Here is an 18,783-nt window from a genome sequence, read left to right on the forward strand (position 1 = left end):
GTGTAACCTTTTCACCTTGACATAATAAACTTAGCTAAACATAATGAAGAAGAGAAACATAAATAAACAAAACAAGAACATAAAGAAAATACAAGTTAACTAAGTAAAGAAAATGAAATGAAAAGCATAAACAAGATAATAATAAAAGCAAAACTTAAAAATTACAAAAAAAAATATAAAGAGAGAAATAAAGAGCATGAACTTGATTTGAACAACCAAGCCCACCAAATGCATGGAAAATGCCTCCTTTTATAGGCCAAAATTCAGAATTATTGATTTGATGACTAATTGTTGAGTGGGTGGCCAACTTTTGACTTGGTGAAAATCCTTATCTTCTTGTCTGAATAAAAAAAAAATGCTACCATCCGAACTGGGTCCACTAGAAAACATGAAAGTTGTAGGAAATTGACTCAGCTTTCCAAGAAAAAAAATTGAGTTCATTTGGACTTCTATAACTCTAGATATGGGCCAAACACTGAACAATGTTCAGGCTACAGGACAGATTCAGACTTCTCTATTGTTGCTATAATTTGGACTTGAAAACGGCCTTCTTAGATCTTGAGGAAAATATGAAAGTTGTAGGCCTATATCTTACTGAATTTGTGTAAAAATTTGAGGTCATTTGGATATATAGAACTCGAGATATGACCCAATTACCGAATAACATTCTAGTTTGGACTGCACCAACATCTCTTTTCTAAGTTTGACCCTCGCTTTGTCCTTTCAATTTTCATACTTGAACTCATCAATCAATCCTTTGAATTATGTGATAAGCCTGCATTTAAGATGGACATTTACCATATATTAAGGCATTTTATAATATTAGACTTGTTATTATAAAACATGCTTTAGTTAAGGAGTTATTGATACTTTAAGTGCAAAATGATGATATAAACCCTTGATAAACATGCACTTTTAAGTACTAATCACTAGTCTATAAGGTGACATACCTAATGATGTTTTATAAGCAGTTCGATAAGCCTAAAGTGCATCATTAAGTCTTAAAGACCAGTCTTTCCGATTAGGGTTCACTGTTTTCTCCAAGATCTGTTTGATCTCCTTATTAGCAAGTTCTACCTGTCCACTCGTCTAGGGTGATAAGGGGTGGAAACTTTGTGTGTGATTCCATATTTCTTCATTAAAGACTCAAATGGCTTGTTCCAAAAATGTGTTCCACCATCACTTATCATGGCTCAAGGGATTCCAAATCGACTTAAAATGTTTTCTTTCAAAAACTTTATCATTGTTTTGTGATCATTGTTTCGACTTGAAATTGCCTCTATCCATTTTGAAACATAATCGACTGCAACTAATATGTACAAGAAACCAAATGATAAAGGAAATGAACCCATGAAATCTATACCCCAACAGTCAAAATCTCAATGACAAGAATATGATTTTAAAGCATCGTGTGATGTTTTGAAATAGATCCCAACTTTTGACAATTTTCACAGATCTTGCAGAATGCATGTGAGTCCTTGAACATGATGGGCCAGTAAAATCCACCTTGTAAGATTTTTGCAGTTGTCTTTCTTGATGAGAAATGACCCCTAAATGCCTTATAATGATAAAATTTAATGACACTACTTACCTCATTGTCAGGAATGCATCTTTAAAATATTTGATCAGGACAATATTTGAAGAAATAAAAGTCATCCCAATAAAAGTTCTTCACTTCGTTCAAGAACTTTCTTTTATCTTGGGTACTCCAATGAGCTGGCAATTGTCCTAAAACAAGAAAATTAACAATATTACCAAACCAACACATTGTAGAAACAGAAAGTAAAGATTCATCAGGAAAGTAGTCATCGATTAGTGTGATGTCAAATTTTGAATCTGTTGCCAATCTCGACAAATGATCTATGACAACATTTTCGTCTCACAAAACAAACTCTTTCAAAAGACAAATCACCACTTTCACTCAAAAACCAGGAGAAACATTTTACCAATGTTGGGATAGGTCGAATACTTACTTAATACTTGCCTTCATCATGGTTTTGAAACATGGAGATTGATTTCATATTTTTATGAAGGGTTAACACCTAAAGATAGACAAACAGTTGAATTGATGTGCAATGGAACTTTTAAAGATAAAGACCCTAATGAAGCAATAAAGTACCTAGACTTGCTAGCTGAAAATGTACAAAATTGGAACACTACAGGCACTTATGAGACACCAAGTAAAACCCAACCTCATACATCTAGTGGAGGAATGTACAACCTTAGAGATTTAATGACCTCCAAGCCAAGTTTGCATATTTAGCTAAAAAAGTCGAGGCACTAGAATTGAAAAGGAGCGGTCGATTAAAATCTGTTCAAGACATTGTGTGTTAAATTTGTGAAACCAATGAACACTCAACCAATGATTGTCCAACTTTTTCCTTCTTTAAAGAAATGTCTCCATGAACAAGTGCATGCTTTAAAGAGTTTACAAAGACCCAATCATAACCCATACTCACAAACATACAACCCTGGTTGGAGAAATCATCCAAATTTCAATTGGAAGAGTGATGATAATAATAATGCACAAACTTTACAAGCATCGTTTCAAGCACACCATAATTTCCAAAATTCTCATGGATATGCACCTCTTTATGCTCCACCTCCTAGAAGAAATCTTGAGGAAACATTGAATGCATTCATTGAACAGTAAGAGGCAATCAACACTCAACTTGCTCAAAGCACAACAGATTTTAAAGATACTCTTGCAAAGTTCACATTTGCTCTCAGTTGTCAAGAGAAAGGTAAGTTTCCATCTCAACCACAGCAAAATCCCAAGGGGCAATACAATGCAAATACAATTAACTCTAAAAGCCAACACATGGATCTAGTCAAATCATTCATTACTCTTCGTAGTGGTAAGGTTATTGAAAATCTCATTCTTAAACCTTGTGAGAAAGATGATGAGTCAATCTCTGAGGGTAAGGTAGGGGTTGGATCTGAATATTGCAAAGAAAAGACTAATTCTTCGCTAACACTTCTATTTCCTCATGCCATGACCAAACAAAGAAAAATCAATCACAACTCTGAAATCTTTGAAACTTTCAAATAGGTAAGGATCAATAAACCTTTGCTGGATGATATTAAACAGGTTCATTCCTATACTAAATTTTTGAAAGATCTATGCACTGTAAAGAGAAAACTGAATGTGAAAAAGAAAGTCTTTCTAGCCGAACAAGTAAGTGTCATTCTTTAGAATAATAATGCTTTGAAATATAAAGACCCTTGTTGTCCTATATTTTCTTGCTTTATTCAGAACATAAAATTAAAAGAGCTTTACTTAATCTTGGAGTTAGTGTGAATTTATTTCCATATTCAGTTTTTCAAAGTCTCAATCTATGTGAGTTAAAACCAACTTCTATAATTCTTTTACTTGCCAATAGATCTGTAAAAGTGCCTAGAGGAATAGTTGAAGATGTGTTAGTGATTAGTACCTAAAAGTGCATTTTTTTTCAAGGTTTTATATCATCATTTTACACTTGAAGTATCAATAACTCCTTAACTAAAGCATATTTTATAATAACATATCTAATAATATAAGATACCTTTAATTTATGGTAAATGTTCATTTTAAATGCAGGCCTATCACATAAATGAAAGGATTGATTGATGAGTTTAAGTACTGAAATTGAAAGGACAAAGAGAGGGCCAAATTTCAAAAAGAGATGTTGGTTCAATCCAAACTGAAACACTATTCGGTAATTGGGTTATATTTGAAGCTACAGATCTTAGATTTAGGTCTGCTTTATATAGATAGAAAGATAAGATATAGGCTTAAAACTTTCATGTGGAGTTCAAGATTTAAAAAAGCCGTTTTCAAGTCCAAATTATAGCAACAACGGAGAAGTCCGAATCTGTCTTACAGCCCAGACACTGTTCAGTGTTCAGCTAATATCTCGAGTTATAGAAGTTCAAATGACCTCAATTTTTTTTTCCTGGAAAGATGGGACAATTTCCTAAAACTTGCAAGAGTACAAGTGATTCAAATGCGGACATTATCAATGACGTTTTGTTTAGACAAGAAGAAAAGGATTGTCACCAAGTCAAGATGTGACCACCCACTCAACAATTAGTCATCAAATTAATATTTCCAAATTGTAGCATATAAAAGGAGGCATTTTCCATGCATTTAGGCATCTTGGTTGTTCAGATCAAGATCATGCTCTTTCTTTCTTTCTTTCTTTATATTTTTGTAATGTTTAAGTTTTATTTCATGTTATATTTTCCTTAATCTCTTGTTTATGCTTTTCATTTCCTTTACTATACTTATGTTCTTATGTTGTTTATTTATGTTTATCTTCTTCATTATGTTTAGCTAAGTTTATTATGTCAAGGTGAAAAGGTTTCACCAATGGTGTTAGAATAGTTATAATATAAACTCAACATGAACTTCAATGTTTATATCCAAGAAAGTTTGTTATTAACATGTCTTATCTTTTTATCTTATTAATTCTTAATACCTTGCTTGTTAAATGGTTAATCTAAATTTGTGCTGTATAACACTTGGTACAAAAAATGCTTGGTACTTTCATAGCCAACCTTATAGTATAACCTACACATGTGCTATGAAAGAAACTTGATTTGTTATTAACATAAGTTAGCATCATGAATTCCTGACAATATTTAAAAGTATGGTGTTACTTAAATAAGATAATTAATATGATCATGTTAAAATTTTATAATGAACTATTAAGGATAAATTATCTGATTGGAACCTCCTTTGTGTGTGATTTCTAGTTGATTAATAAAAAGAGTTTTATACTATACTTATTTCTAATACTATTAGTGGATTCTCTAACATTGACATTTGTTTTTATCATTATTGAATCCTCACATTAATCTTATATCTCAAAGTTCTCTTTAACTTATTATTATTATTATTATTATTATTATTATTATTATTATTATTATTATTTATAATTTATATAGTTAACCTCTTTGTGGTTCGATCCCGGTTTTGCTAGGTTATTTATTACTTCGACACTCCTGCATTTGAGATAAAATATCAATCTTTTGGTCGTGTTAATCAACATGCATCATACATGAGTCTTTTTCTCTTATGTATATTGTTTCAAGACTTATAAATGTACATCATGCATGTCACATAAGTAATAACTCATTATAGAAGGTCATATGCTTAACTCTTTATTGTTGACCTCTTACTCTCACATTCTCATCTATATTATCCAAGATAGTTAAAGGCATGCAATTGCACTATCAAGTAAATAACAAGAATAAGTACAAATTTGAAAACATAATGCCAAAGAAAAACTCCTACCACAATCTTGTTTAATCACATTCACCTTTAGTATTTTTCTATATAGTCATTTTTTAACATGAAGATGTTAAAAATTACTTAGGGAAGGGAGCAAGTGTAATACAAAAACAAAATCATTCTATCCATTTAGGCTAGGCCTAAAACCTAGAGACCTTAATCATTGAGGTCAAACTTAGACATCAACCTATATGACTAGAAACCCCCTAAATTAGAGGAACCTAGAAATTGACCATACCATAGTAATCACATGCACACAAAATAAGGTTTGACACATATTTTCCAAGAGACAATGTATGCCTATTATTGTTTAATTTAGAAGTAAAAACATATGTAAAAGTAATCCAAATGTACATGTATCCTCATTGGTTCATATCTTGGTGAAAGAATATCCACTGCATAATCAGGTATCTTTATTGATTGCATGCGAATTTGTGTTGTTTTTATTAGTTAGGAAAACACAAAAGTAATCATTACAACCACTTATCATTAGGGGAATCACTACTACTTATCCACAATGTAAGGTGAGCTACCATTGCTTCTCTTTTCTTTGTCAGGTGTCATGTGACCTTGTTTGGTTACTAGGTGTATAAATACCCTAAACCACCCACACAACAAAGGTAGAGTAATTTCTTCAACATTACATGAAATCCTTTTTCTCTTTTTTATTCTCTCTATTTTTCTCTTTATCAATTCACTAACTTAAGCATGAAGGGTTCCTTTATCACACAAGGGATTTGTTTTTACAAAAAGTACCAAGCCATTCTTCCCAATCCAGTAACCTAGCCAAGCACTTAAGCTCAAAAATCAGTTGTGGAAAACCTAATTTCTCTGTGAAGTTTCAACAACTTTATTAACAAAACCCTAAAACCTGTAACAACAATACTTATACTTATTGTAAAAATGCTTTGACTCATTGTGGATTACAATAATGAAATTACTATTTTGCCCTTAAAAAACTAAGCTATCTATTAAGGCTAATTGAATATTTTCACATGGTTCATTAGTCATTTTAGAATTGATCGGGGGCAATTTAGTATTTTCATATTTTTTGCATAATATAATTACTTAATTGGCCTTTAGGGGCGTATTCTTACTTTTATTTTAGTTTTTTTTTTTTTTGTGATTATCATGTGGTCTTTTAGAGCAATTCAATATTTTAATAAATATTATAAAAATAAAAAAGAAAATTTTATTAATGTGTGCATTGAATGTACCAACGAGTAACTTGCTTTGCAATGTTTAAGCAACATGTGCAATTACTTATGACGACCATAAATGACCTTCCTTGGTGCTTTTCCGATTCGTCATGGTAAGGCCTAACTCTCTAAATAGCGCTAGTGGTGTAATTCCCTCCGGTTTGGCATTAGTTTTCTTCTCTCCAGTGGCTGACTTCCCAAACTTTATTAACCCTTCCTTCAAATTTGATCTATGTCATTTTAATTGATTTTTTTTATTTAAATTATTTTATAGAATTAAGATTCTTTGAATTTCATCCATTTTTAATTTTTTAATATGCAAATTTGGTCTTTTTTTATTACTATTTATTTTAGTTAAGATTATTTTTAAAATTTATTTTTTTAATGATTTCACCTTCATTTTTTATTAAGATTTTTTTACTTTGATTTTTTAAAAAATTTATATATTTTTTTATTGTATCATTCAACATTGAATGAAACTTCTTGATAGAGCTCGGGTCTATGATTAATGGGTTGCAAATTTGGAAGATTAACCCTGGTTTGGGAGATTTGTTCGGTTTCATTTATTATTTTTTTCTTTTTTTAAGATCAAGTTTTTACAATTTTATCATTCTACATTTGATTTAATTGGAGGTTGGGGTTCATTAATTCTTTTTTATTTGCTTTCTATAGGATTTTTTACTAACTTTGAAAATGACATGGGTTATGTCGAGTCTTTTCATTTGTTATTCTTTTTTAACTTTAGCTTTTTTAAAAAAGAAATTTTGGTTTTGATTTAAATTAAACCTATTGCTTATGTGGTTGTGGTTTAAAAAAAGTTTTGTTTTATAAAAAAAGTACTTTTAGTTGAGGTTGGTTTGAAAAAATAGGTGTTTGGTTAAAACTGTGGTTGAAATTGAGGTTGAAAAAAAAAGTAGTTTAATGTGTTTGGTTAATAAAAATGCTTTTCAAATTGAGATTATAAAATAATTAAATATATATATATATATATATTTATATTAATGATTTTTAATTTAAATATTGTAAATTTAACTATTGTTATTACATCATGAAATAAATAATATAGATATCAAATATTTTTTATTATTCCATTACATTATGTGCAATGTCATCACATGCGAAATCTATCAAACAAGGACTATATTTCTCATGGTTCTTAAGCGCGCAACAACAAAAACGGAATCTTTTGTTACGTCATCAAACGATCTCCTTTTAATTTTTTAAATAGAACATAATTAAAATAAAAATAAAAACTGAATTTTTTTTAACTGGGTCGGACCCGACAATAACATAATTGAAATTGCGATCAAATTTCATAAATGGTACGTTATTATAATTTTTAAACTAATTTTTAAAAAAACAAAAAAAAAATTTATATATTATCTCTAACAAAAATTACCTCTAAATATAACCACTCAATAAAAAAGCTTTATACAAATAAATTATAATAGCATAAGCAATATATGTTTTGTTGCTGTTATTACAAAAAAAAAAAAACTTATCTGAATTCTCACCAACCAATGAAAACCAAGAAATTAGAAAAAATTGGGAACAGAGGGGAAGATGGGCTCTCCAACGGGAAAGTTTTGCAATGTTAATTAAAATTATACAGTGTCGGTGTGAGAGAGAGGAGAACACAGCAACAAAAAGCAATTGTTTTTTGCTTTTCAAAAACTGAGATCTAACCTCAGTTTTGAAGGGGGCCCACGTTAAAAAAAATGTGGTTAGTATTTAGCAAACACTTTACAATAACTTTTGATGCCAACCGCAGCCGCAGCAGCAGACCCAAACACCTTCTAAATATAAGCATTTAATTCTTACTTTATAATATTTTGGGAGATTAACCCTGATTTAGGAGATTTGTCTGGTTTCATTTATTATTTGTTCTTTTTTTAAGATCAAGTTTTTACAATTTCATCATTCTATATTTGATTTAGTTGGAGGTTAGGGTTCATTAATTTTTTTTATTTGCTTTTTATAGGATTTTTTACTAATTTTGAAAATGACCTGAATTATGTCGAGTCTTTTTATTTATTGTTCTTTTTTAACTTTAGCATTTTTAAAAAAGAAATTTTGGTTTTGATTTAAATTAAACCTAAGTGCTTAAATATAAGCATTTAATTCTTACTTCATAATATTTTTGTTTACTTAAATATAGGTTTTTTTGGGTCTTTTTAATTATTATTTTTATATATTTTTGACCTTTAATATTTGGTTGATAAGAAATAGACTCTTTAATTTGATTTGATTTAGGTTTTATGTGGTTATCATGATCTTATAGTTTGAATCATGGGTTAATATTTTTTTGAAACAAAGATGCTTTTTTTTATATATATAGAAAAATATTAGCTTCGATTTATACTGGGGCTATATATACAAGTGATCCTAAGAGAAAAAAAAGAGTGAAAATCACAAAGCAGAAATAACCCACGGATACCCCCCAAACTAATCCAATTTATTTTTAGCACCCAATTAGGGAGGGATCAGGCTGTCCGGATCAGATGCTTTGAAATCCAAGTCGAAAGACCGCATTGTGCCGTTGTCACTCACCACATCTCCCTCACGTGACTGACCCCACCAAACATTTGAATTCGGACTTGAAGCGCCTTTCCCTTTATTCCACTTCAATAATTTTATTCAATTCCGTTCCCCAACACTATTTCAAAAAACCCACCTTCCCCTCTTCTCCCGTCCTTCCTCCCATGTCTTACTCTCTAATTATCTAAAGCCTCAACAACCCCAAAAAAATTCAAAATCACTGTCTCCTTTCTCAGAAAAATCAAATTTTAAAAATTCATCTCCCTCAGGCAGCTCACAGATCTCAGATCCCTGTTTCATCAATTAATGCGTTACCGGAAACGTTAGCGTTGATTTAAATCTGTCTCTCACTTCCTCTTATTTTTGTATTTTAATCTGACTTAGGTTTTCAAATTTGGATCTATTTTAGGTTTTTCTACCTGGATCGATTTTGAAAAAAAAAAAACAAGGGATGGAGAGTTCGGAGTGCGTGAGAGTTGCCGTTAATATTCGGCCGTTGATCACACCAGAGCTTCTCATTGGTTGTACAGACATCATCACCGTTGTTCCTGGAGAGCCGCAGGTATTGAATCAGCCTTTCTCTCTTTCAGTTTTAATTTCTTTACATTTAGATTTCATTTATAAATATAAATATAAATATAAATTAACAAGAAAAAGGTTATTAAATTATTTTGTCAAATTCATTGTTCGGATGATGATGATGATGAATCAGGTTCAAATCGGCTCGCATTCGTTCACTTATGATTATGTATACGGGAGTACCGCGTCACCTTCTTTAGAGATTTTCAATGATTGCGTTGCTCCACTGGTTGAGGCACTTTTAAATGGCTACAATGCCACCGTCCTTGCCTATGGCCAGGTTTAACTTCGATTTATTTCTTCTTGTTTGTTACAGTCTGTATATTATGTGTATGATTCTTAACATGTTTGTTAAAAATTAGACTGGTTCGGGGAAAACATATACAATGGGGACCAATTACTCTGGAGAAGGAAGTAATATTGGAATTATACCAAAAGTAATGGATAGTATATTTAAGAGAGTGGAGGCTGCTAATGAATCGTCAGAGTTTTTGATACGGGTTTCATTCATCGAGGTAAAATTATATACTTCAATGCGATAATTCTTTGAATACTTGTTGTAGAACCATGTGCTTATTTTCTGATGCTAAATAAACAGATATTTAAGGAAGAGGTGTTCGATTTGCTCGACCCCAATTCGGCAGCTTTCTCTAAAGGTGAATGGGTGAATGCGGCAAAGCCTGCAGTTCCTTCTAGAGTTCCAATTCAGATCAGAGAAACAGCAAATGGAGGGATCACACTTGCTGGTGTTACTGAAGCAGAAGTTAGAAATAAAGAGGAGATGGCATCTTATTTGTCTCGAGGGTCTTTATCTCGTGCAACTGGCAGCACTAACATGAACAGTCAATCTAGGTGTGGATTTCACCATGTCACTTACTCTAACTTAGTTTTTGTGTTTGTTCTGACATGATGTTGGTTTCAAAGAACTCATGGTTTGAAATTGGTTGATGAATAAGCATTTGCTGACTCTCTCTTTCTTTTGTCACTTGAATATTTCATTTTGTCCATTCCAACTAAACAACTGAACATTTTTAATGCAATTGTTAGCTAATTTTCCCTTCTCTTTATGAATTTTCTCATCTAAAATTCATAATGTAAAACATGTGTTTCATTATTTCCCAGTCGCTCGCATGCTATATTTACAATTACCATGGAGCAAAAGAAAATTTCTTCCTGTCCAATTGGAGTAAATAATGATGATATCGGTGATGACATATTATGTGCAAAACTTCATTTGGTTGACCTTGCTGGATCAGAACGTGCGAAAAGAACAGGTGCAGATGGCATGCGTTTCAAAGAAGGTAGTTCCAATGTTTTTTGTTATAATGAGAGAGCCTTTAAATTTAATAATTCTTGATATGATTCAATGGGCATGATTTGTGCTATTGTAGCTTGCAATGTTTATTTTATTTTGTTTATCTTGTTACAATTTTACGAGTTTTCCATGTTTTAGGCATCCACATTAATAAGGGTTTGCTGGCCCTTGGAAATGTGATAAGTGCACTGGGGGATGAGAAAAAAAAGAAAGAAGGGGGCCATGTTCCTTATCGTGATAGCAAGTTAACACGCTTGTTACAGGTGCCTTCCTTTCCTTTGCCATCTTGTTAGTTTTAATTAAACCTCTAATCCTTACACAAAAACTTGTAACTATTTCATGATCCAAATGATTTCTGAATCATGTGGATGAATCATTTATTTCCGAAAAAGCACATAAACATAAACATAAACAAAAGTGGTATATGATGGATGACTTTCAATTTTTCAAGAGGGATATTTCATTGATTGTGGTGAATGGATGCTCTACATTGTGATTACTTTCAGTTTAAAGTATGACATCTACTCTTGATAGAAGCTTTCTTATTACTGTCATTGGAATTTGAATTTCTAGGATTCTTTGGGAGGAAACAGCAAAACAGTGATGATTGGTATGTCATTTATCACCTTTATGTATCACAATGCTTAGAGTTTATTTTTGCATTTTAGATTTCTGCCTTCAACAGTTTGTCATATTTATTATAGCATGTGTTAGCCCTGCTGACACAAATGCGGAGGAGACCTTGAATACATTGAAGTATGCAAATCGTGCTCGTAATATTCAGAACAAAGCAGTGGTAAGTTTTCCTTCTTCACTTGTTTGTTGTGCTTTGTTTTGTCATGGCTATCTTTTCATGCTCAGCATTTTTCTACCTTGTTCTTAGGTCAATCGTGATCCAATGGCTGCTCAAATGCAGCAAATGAGAGGCCAAATTGAGCAATTACAGGCTGAACTATTATTTTATCGTGGTGATGCAACCATTCCATTCGATGAGCTTCAGGTACGGTTTTGATAAATACCACCATCTGCTCCCATCTTTTAAATTCCGTTATTTAATGATATGTGTTTTCTTAGATTCTCAAACACAAAGTGTCATTGCTTGAAGTGAGTAATGCTGAATTACAACGGGAACTTCAAGAGAGACGACTTACCTGTGAACACTTGAATCAACGTGCTGTTGATGCTCAGGTTATTAAGTTTTCGTGTTTTTGTAATTATTATGCTCTTTGTGATTTTTTTTCTTTGATTACAATTGAGTCAATAATTCAGATTGAAAAGGACAAATTGATAATGCAAATTGAATCAGCTCGAAATGGTAAATCCTGGGATGAGATTGACTCCAGTATAAATCAGGTTTGGGTGAATTGATTGTTGAAGATTATTGTCACTTTTGACATATAAAAATCTTTTTTTGACACAGTTTTAAAAGCACTTTCAGGATTATGAATTGGTCAAAATGTATGTGTCAAAAATTCAAGAGTTAGAAGGAGAGTTGTTGCATTTGAAAAACTTGTCCACCTCAAAGCGTAATCAATTTGTTGATTATCTCGACTCGGATGATGAGAGGTTCCGCTCAAAAGATGCTTTACTCCAATCTCTAAATGAGCTTTCATCCAATTCTGACACAAAATCAACTGACATTTCAGGTAACATATAAGAAACTTTAACTCATTTTGTAGTGCATTTGTTAGTTTTCTTATTCTATATTCTTGAAAAAGGCCTTTTCTCCATTTTCCTGCTTCATGAAACGAAGACACTCCCTTCAAATAACTAGGTAACATATAAGAAACTTTAACTCATTTTGTAGTGCATTTGTTAGTTTTCTTATTCTATATTCTTGAAAAAGGCCTTTTCTCCATTTTCCTGCTTCATGAAACAAAGACACTCCCTTCAAATAACTAGGTAAAATTGTTGTTTGGTTGATGAATATGTGATTTTAAATGTTGACAATGCTGGTCTCATTTGCGCCAAAACCATGCCCTTTTTGGTCTGGCAGCTTTATGGGTAGGTCACACAACATCATTGATCAGTGAATTTGTGCCTTTGATAACTGTTGATGCTCAACATCCTTTTATTTGTCGTTTCTGGTTTTGGCAGTCAACTTTGCATTTCATTTCACATATGAGATGTAGCTATATATCTAATTGTTGAAAATATTTTCTTTTGATTCAAATGCAGATGAAGTTGAAGACGAGGAAAAAGAGCTAGAGCATTCTTCTCTGCAAGAAAAATTGGACAGGGAGCTGAAAGAATTGGACAGAAAACTAGAACAAAAGGAGGTAAAACCAACCAGCTCAACTCCTAATTTTTAGTATAAACGTTCCTTTTCATTCTTGTGTTGTCATTAGATGTACAGCTAAATATTTTTTTGGCTACTGCTGTTTTCTGCTCAATAAAGGAGCTGTCAATTCATGAGATGGAAGAAGATTTTGGACCACAAAAGTATCGTTAATGATCAACGTCATAGAAATGTTAAACCCATGCTAGTTCTGGCTTAAAATAAATGCAGGAACAGTAGTGCATGCGATGTTTTGACTGTCTAGGAGCAGCAGTTTCTTATTTTTATTATAAAATTTGTTGGCATTTTGACCATTGTCCTTCATTTTTTTTTCTTTAAATTTTTAAAGGCTGAAATGAAGCGTTTTACAAGTGTGGATACTTCAGTTCTTAAGCAACATTATGATAAAAAAGTTCAGGACTTAGAACAAGAAAAGAGGCTTTTGCAGGTCAGTGCTTGTATGTTCACATGCTATGTTTTGAGTGTTTCAGGGCCATGCTTGTATATAACTATCTCCATCTTTGTTGTCAATGCACAGAAAGAGATCGAGGAATTGAGATACAATCTTGCCAATATATCATCTACTTCTGATGATGGTGCTAAAAAATTAAAGGAAGACTATCTTCAAAAGTTGACAGTCCTTGAGGCACAGGTGAGTTTGCACAGACCTATACCTGTCAATTGCAATTATTCTTGGTTTCATATTCTGCTTTGCAGGTTGCAGAGTTGAAGAAGAAACAAGATGCTCAAGCTCAATTATTGAGACAAAAACAAAAGAGTGATGAGGCTGCAAGACGACTAAATGAGGAGATTCAGAGAATTAAGACTCAAAAGGTGCTACTGTGATAGACAGAAGGTTTGTTTTTAGTTTATGTTAAGTCAGCTCTTTAGTTACAATATCCATGCACCTATTTGTTTCCAGGTTCAACTTCAACATAAGATCAAACAAGAGTCTGAGCAATTCAGGTTATGGAAGGCATCAAGGGAAAAGGAAGTTCTTCAGGTACAATAAAGAAAGATATTGTCTGTCCTATAAATATTTAATGTATGATCTTAAAAAAGCTTTAGATAAAATCATTTTCTTATAAAAGGGAATTGTATTTATCAAAAGTGTAAAAAGGCAACTATACAAAAAGATTTTCCTTTATAACGATTAGACATCCTTTTATTTTGTTTTCCTAGGAAATGTTATTGTTAAAGGAAATTGTATTTATATAGATCCTTGATGATTGCTTGCATGCCTACGTAGATTAGTGATGTTGTGAAAACTGATTCTCTTTGGAATGCATTTTTTATTCATTTCCAGCTTAAGAAAGAGGGTAGGAGAAATGAGTACGAGATGCACAAGTTGTTAGCTTTGAATCAGAGGCAGAAAATGGTAATTGCTGTGCACTCAGAAAGCAATATCTAATTTACACAAGTGTTATACTCAGTTTTGGTATTTCAAAACAGGTCCTACAAAGAAAGACAGAAGAAGCTGCCATGGCTACAAAAAGGCTAAAAGAGCTTTTAGAATCAAGAAAGATGTCACGTGAAACTTTCGGTTGGTAGATTTACTACTTCCTGCCTTCTTTTTTGTTTTCTATATATAATATTTTGTTGAAAATTTTCTATCCTATACAGGTGTTGGAAATGGCAATGGCCCTGGAGTTCAGGTACTACTGTTAGTCTTGAGACAAAGAATTATGCATTTTGAATGTACATAAATAAATACGCTTTGGTTAGTTGCTTAGTTGTTTTTCTAAGATTTGGTTCTAACATAATCTATATTCAATGCGAAGGCCCTAATGCAGGCAATTGAGCATGAACTTGAAGTCACATTCCGGGTACATGAAGTACGTTCTGAGTACGAGCATCAAATGCAAGTGTGAGTAGTGATTTTGCATCTTGACTTCATGCATATTTTGTAAAAATCTTCAAATGCTGTTCTGTTTATTTATTTTCTGTGAAAAATATCTGTATCTTCATCAGCATGTAGTGAGAGGATGTATTTGATTTGTTACCTTGATTATTTTTCTATGCATTATCCAAATGAAAGGCATCTTTGAGGCTGTCTTTTAATGCCGTTTCGAAAATAACTAATTCAAGTAATCTTCTTGTTATTTCAGGAGAGCTAGAATGGCCAATGAAATGGCAAAGTTAAAGGAAGAAGGAGACATACTAAAACAAACTAATTCAAGGTGATTCCTTTTTTCCCTTCTTGACTTTCCTTAATGGCCCCTTATGACCTTGTGTTAATATAATCATTTTCAGGCAGCTAAGAATGTCTCCCGGAGCTAGAAATTCTAGGATTTTTGCTCTTGAAAACATGCTTGCTGCTTCTTCTAGCACCTTGGTTTCCATGGCATCACAATTGTCTGAAGCAGAAGAGCGTGAACGGGGCTTTAGTGGAAGGGGACGTTGGAATCATGTTCGGTCACTTGCTGATGCAAAAAATGTGATGAATTATCTGTTCAATATAGCATCCTCCACCAGGTAAATTTTTTTTACCAGAGAAGTCCATTATTTGGACTGGCTAGTTTCTTTTCACCTTGGTGTTCCATGTTGTCTGCAATAGATTTATCTGAAATTTTCCTACTTTTCTAGGTGCTTGTTGCGAGATAAAGAAGTTGCTTGTAGAGAAAAGGATACGGAAATAAGAGATCTGAAGGAAAAAGTGGTGAAACTTAATAGTCTAGCGAGGCATCTTGAGATCCAGAAGACAGAACTTATTCATCAAGTGAAGTCAGAGGTTAGTTATTACTTTTTCTTTTAACCTGGTTTAGAGGTGCACACAGACAGATTCAAATAGAAAAGTGGATTAAATTTCTCAATATCAGCTTTGCTTACTGTCTTTAGTATGCATTCATATGTAGTGTAAGTTGAAGACATTTGCAGATCATCAAATATTGTTGTAGTTTACGTTATCCATTGTATCTTGTTTGAAGACAATTAGAGGTCAACAAATATTGTTGTGGTTTACGTTATCCATTGTATCTTGTTTGAATCTAGCACTTTGGATTTTAGAAATTTGCTAAATGTTTCCAACTTCAAAATTTTGTCTTCCAACTTCCTAGTTCTATTTGTTGAACTGACATTCTCAATTTGTTGAATATTGAATGATTTTAATTAACAGAGTTCAGCCTTGAAAAAATACCCCATCAAAAGTGAGGCCGGTTCTGAAGAATATAAGCGTGACATGCATAGACAGGTATATTTACAGATATAAGCTTGCATTACTGGATTGTCTTACAAATGAATCGTTAGCTATTCCCTAACCTCATAAACCTTTTTATTTGTTCGTTTTTGTTTATTCAGGCGCAACAGAGCACCCCCATCATATTGGATGATATGGATACATCTGAATCAGAACATTCAGATAATAATATGACAGATGATGAATGGGTACAATCAGAGAAAGAGGCGACAGATGATGAATGGGTAATGTCAGGGAAATGGCGAGGAAAGAAAAGAAATTCCAAAACCAAAGGCCGTTCAAGTACAGGAGATATCCATGATCAAGAAAACTGCAAATCAGATTGTTCTGGTGAGGCAGCCACTACTGTTCAAGCATGTTGTGCTTGTAGTAAATACTCTTTATGCAAGACATCCAAGTGCCAATGCCGAGCATCTGGGGGTTTTTGTGGGATATCATGTGGCTGTATGCCAAATAAATGTTCTAATAGAGGAGCTATCGAGATAAATGATTCGACAGTTGGATCTAATGAAACAGAGAAGAATCAGGTCCTTGTTTCTCAGGGTGCAATGCTGCTACAAAGTGCCCTAGTTGAGAAACCTGTGGAAACAAATGACGATGGTGTGGTTAGAAGGAAGCCCCTATCAGACATAGGCAATACAGTGGTATGTTCGTTTTGGAGTAATCAAGTAGTGATTCTTAGTTCTGCAAATACATTTGATGCAAATTGCCTTTTCTTTTTAGGTCAAGTTCATGATCAAGTCTCAATCTTGATTAACTCAGCTTGTCTTTTTTCTCTTTTCTCTAATTCATATAACCTTCAGGCCAAATCCAATGCACCAAAGGCAAACCAGAGAAAGAAATGGCGGAAATCAGTAATTCAGCTTGTTCCTGTTCCCCCACCCAGCACAAAATCAGAAAACACTGAAGCAGCCCCCCAAAAGGCTGTGGGATCAGCTGCACCAAATGGTGTAAGTGAAGCAGATAGTAGTGTAATTGAGGCAGAAATTCCTTTGAAGCTGCCGAGGGCTATGCGATCAGCTGCACCAAATGGTGGCATCCTTTTGAGAGAGAGGAATGCTGATCAAGCAGAAGAATCAGTAAATAAGGAGGCTGTTGTGCTTCCTACAAGAAGCAGCCCCGCCCGCCCGAAAAGAAAATCTGATGAGAAAGAGAACTATGGCCGCTAACTTCAGCTTGTATACCGTTACCTCCATCAAAGAGCCACACTAATCATTAAGCTTATTTTCTTTTTTGGCTGGATTTGTTTGGGAAAATGGAGTTGGAGATGTAGCTCTGAGTATGATCAGGTGGTACTCGACTGTTTGCTCGGTTGTGCAGGAAGATTGTGTAGTTGATTTCTTTCTAGAAATCAAACAATACAGTTAGATTAGGACTTCGTCAGTCATATCTGTCTCTCCAATGTGGTGCTAGATTCCTAATTGTTTGTAGGAACTTTTTGTTGATATTGATACGGATGGATTCCGTGGCCCATTGAATAGTAAGCATGAAAATAATTTTTTAATAGAGATCTAGACACGACAACCGTAATTTTTTATTTTTAAAAATAAAAAAAATATATAATTTTTATATAGAAAACATTTTAAGAAATATTGTACTACAATCATACATATTTTCTTTTAAAATAAATGATGATGCTCATTGAATTTTAAACCATGAAATTCAAGTAAATGGACAAAACTTTGGCAAATTTTAAAAATTATGGCAGCTGTTTTTGTTTTCAATTTTTTAAAAATAAAAATATAAATTTTTTTTGTTTCGATGCTTTTTTTTGTTGAAAAAAAGCAAAATAAACAACAATTTGTTATAATTTCTGAAAAGCATTTTAATATTTTTGACACTTCATTGTTGATTTTTTATTTTTTAATGTTTTGAAAAATAAAGGAATTTTCTGATTATATTTTAAATTTATTTGTTTGTTTGTTTTAAACGAATTTAATACTAAAAAGATCTCTTAATCTAAATCATTTGAAATTCAATACATAATATCAAGAATCCTAATTTTGTTTCTTATGCTTTTTATTCAATGTATGTATTTTCATCAATCCATAAAGTTCTCATGTTTCATACAACTCTAAACATATATAAATTTTATTTATCAATGAATTTTTAAATGATCATGTTTCAAGGGATTTTTAAATATTTCGATGATTTCAAATAATTATAGTTATTAAATCTGATTTAAAAATTGATTTAGTCAAAAGCTCAAGTCTTGGGTCACATGAGTTGATCGGGTTAATTGAAAAAAATTAAAAATAATAATGTTTGAGGTTTTAATATTATATATAAAAAAATTAAGAAACAATCTATATATATATATATATATATGAAAATAATTTATATGAACGTAGGCTATACATAACTAATTTATATAGATGGAGGCTATAAAAAAATATATGATGT

The 18,783-nt window shown here is 32.3% G+C and overlaps 1 protein-coding gene across 1 annotated transcript; it reads left to right on the forward strand.

Annotated features, from left to right (window-relative positions):
* Positions 1-9,097: 9,097 nt before the first annotated feature.
* LOC118044971 (kinesin-like protein KIN-4C) lies at positions 9,098-17,917 on the forward strand. The gene is made up of 28 exons (XM_035053440.2): positions 9,098-9,334; positions 9,422-9,574; positions 9,725-9,871; positions 9,954-10,106; positions 10,190-10,443; positions 10,714-10,892; positions 11,045-11,169; positions 11,480-11,516; positions 11,611-11,702; positions 11,790-11,906; positions 11,981-12,094; positions 12,176-12,259; positions 12,345-12,552; positions 13,085-13,185; positions 13,534-13,632; positions 13,723-13,836; positions 13,902-14,018; positions 14,107-14,187; positions 14,491-14,562; positions 14,637-14,727; positions 14,808-14,839; positions 14,966-15,051; positions 15,293-15,364; positions 15,438-15,659; positions 15,771-15,915; positions 16,300-16,374; positions 16,482-17,024; positions 17,184-17,917. Exons 2-28 carry the CDS (start codon positions 9,464-9,466, stop codon positions 17,547-17,549), a joined length of 3,837 nt encoding a protein of 1,278 aa, XP_034909331.1. The 5' UTR covers positions 9,098-9,334; positions 9,422-9,463; the 3' UTR covers positions 17,550-17,917.
* Positions 17,918-18,783: the final 866 nt, after the last annotated feature.

This window comes from Populus alba, chromosome 16 (genome assembly GCF_005239225.2).
Source record: "Populus alba chromosome 16, ASM523922v2, whole genome shotgun sequence".
Lineage (NCBI taxonomy): Eukaryota > Viridiplantae > Streptophyta > Magnoliopsida > Malpighiales > Salicaceae > Populus > Populus alba.